Source organism: Palaemon carinicauda, chromosome 18 (assembly GCF_036898095.1).
Source record: "Palaemon carinicauda isolate YSFRI2023 chromosome 18, ASM3689809v2, whole genome shotgun sequence".
NCBI lineage: Eukaryota > Metazoa > Arthropoda > Malacostraca > Decapoda > Palaemonidae > Palaemon > Palaemon carinicauda.
Genome location: NC_090742.1, coordinates 48,866,872 through 48,868,505, shown reverse-complemented (window position 1 = coordinate 48,868,505; position 1,634 = coordinate 48,866,872). Strand labels below are relative to the sequence as shown.

Here is a 1,634-nt window from a genome sequence, read left to right as displayed (position 1 = left end):
TTTGCATATAAATCCCCCCAAAATGCTAATAGAGTCTTATGTTTGTTAAGATATCTCCAGATCTTCATAAAAATTTCTCTATCTTCCTCTGTATTGAATGTTGCTAGTGTGTACGTTTGAATTATCTCCATTTCATACTTTTTATTAAGTTTGATAAAATTCTTCTATGTTACCTACACGATTTGTATTAATAAGAAAACCCACTCCATTTTTTTTTGGTCCTTTCATGTCCTCTGAAGCAAAAGATATGACCCTCTTTTAACTCTAAGATTCCCAGCACAATTATACCCCAATTTATTCATTTCAGCTCTTGTAGTAACACATCGAGATCTTTTTCCCTAGACAGGGTCCTGACATTGTAGGCTACGTTGTGAGGTTCAGTTTCCGACGGTGGTCTTTTCTGTTCCGCACACACACATACACACAGACACACACACATATCTGGTTGCATCTACACTATGCAAAAATTTAATTCAAGTTTGTTACGTCTTTATCATTGATGTTTGTCTGTATAGATACACACTTCTTGTTATAGCACTTGTTGCAGCCACATCTTATTCACTTTTTTAAGTCTCCTCTCGAAGATCCAAATAAACGTTATCCAACATTAAATATTATACAGAAAATAACTAGAACACAGATACCAAGGAGTTCCAGAAAGTTTTCTCTTCGTGACAAAAAAGAACTTAAGTCATTAGGTTTCTAAGGAAAATACATGTAGTTATGCTCTCATACCTAGGAAGTAAGTATAATAAATATAGCAATTTTCTTTAATTTTATTGTGTTAGCTTTTTTCCAGTATATATGAATATATCCATCTGCTTCACAGAGAAAGGAACAAGACGTCTGCGCAACCTTAATGAAAATCGGGATTGTGATCAGAAAACAAAGAGTGTAATTATTTTTTTATATACAAACTTCAGTAATAGTCCTGACTATACTGATTTTATCATACGATTAAGTTCGGCAGTTCTTGGACTTCATTCTGGATTCCACTGGAGAAATTAGTTATTGATACACTAAAGCAAAGCATTAAGGTTCTTATTACACGTATAGATGCAAATACCGTGCATTAACACAGTTAATTCAGGAGGCTCTGGCTAACCACTAATTTCTGGAGTGGCTTCTGAAGAATAAATTGTAATGTCTGTAAGTTATAATCACATCAGAGCAATACAACAACAACCAGATATTATGAAAGGAGTAACAATTCGAATGAGTTATTCTGTGCATCTGCTCAAAACTAGTTTACACCAAAGGCAAAACTTAAAGAATTGCATAGTTGAACGAAGGTGCCTTAGATGTTTACGTTAACCTTCAACCAAACCTGGAGATATTAACCGAGAATCATTACCGAATTTTCCGCTTGACCTCTTCTATCTGATCATCTCGAACTTGACCTCGGTAAGCCAAGATGTTCTCTGATTCTCTTTCGCTTAAATCCCTTTGGAGTTCGGACTGAGTACAGCTGTCGATGTCCTTGCCTTTGCCATAGAAGATGTCTTCTCGGTAGATTTTGTTTTTCTGTCTATACGTTCCATGAATCTGAAAGAAGCAATAATATGTAGGCCTATATACTGTATAGTCATGCACATAGTAGATACTATGCCCAACCTCCTATGATAGTTCATGCA

General features: G+C 35.3%; 1 protein-coding gene across 1 annotated transcript in view; it reads right to left on the bottom strand.

Moving 5' to 3' along the window:
• Nucleotides 1–775: 775 nt before the first annotated feature.
• LOC137657813 (uncharacterized) overlaps nt 776–1,634 on the bottom strand; it is a 45,535-nt gene continuing 44,676 nt past the window's right edge. The window contains exon 6 of the mRNA XM_068392340.1: nt 776–1,545. Within this exon, the coding sequence (XP_068248441.1) occupies nt 1,351–1,545 (195 nt within the window). The 3' untranslated portion in view covers nt 776–1,350. The remainder of the gene's footprint in view (nt 1,546–1,634) is intronic.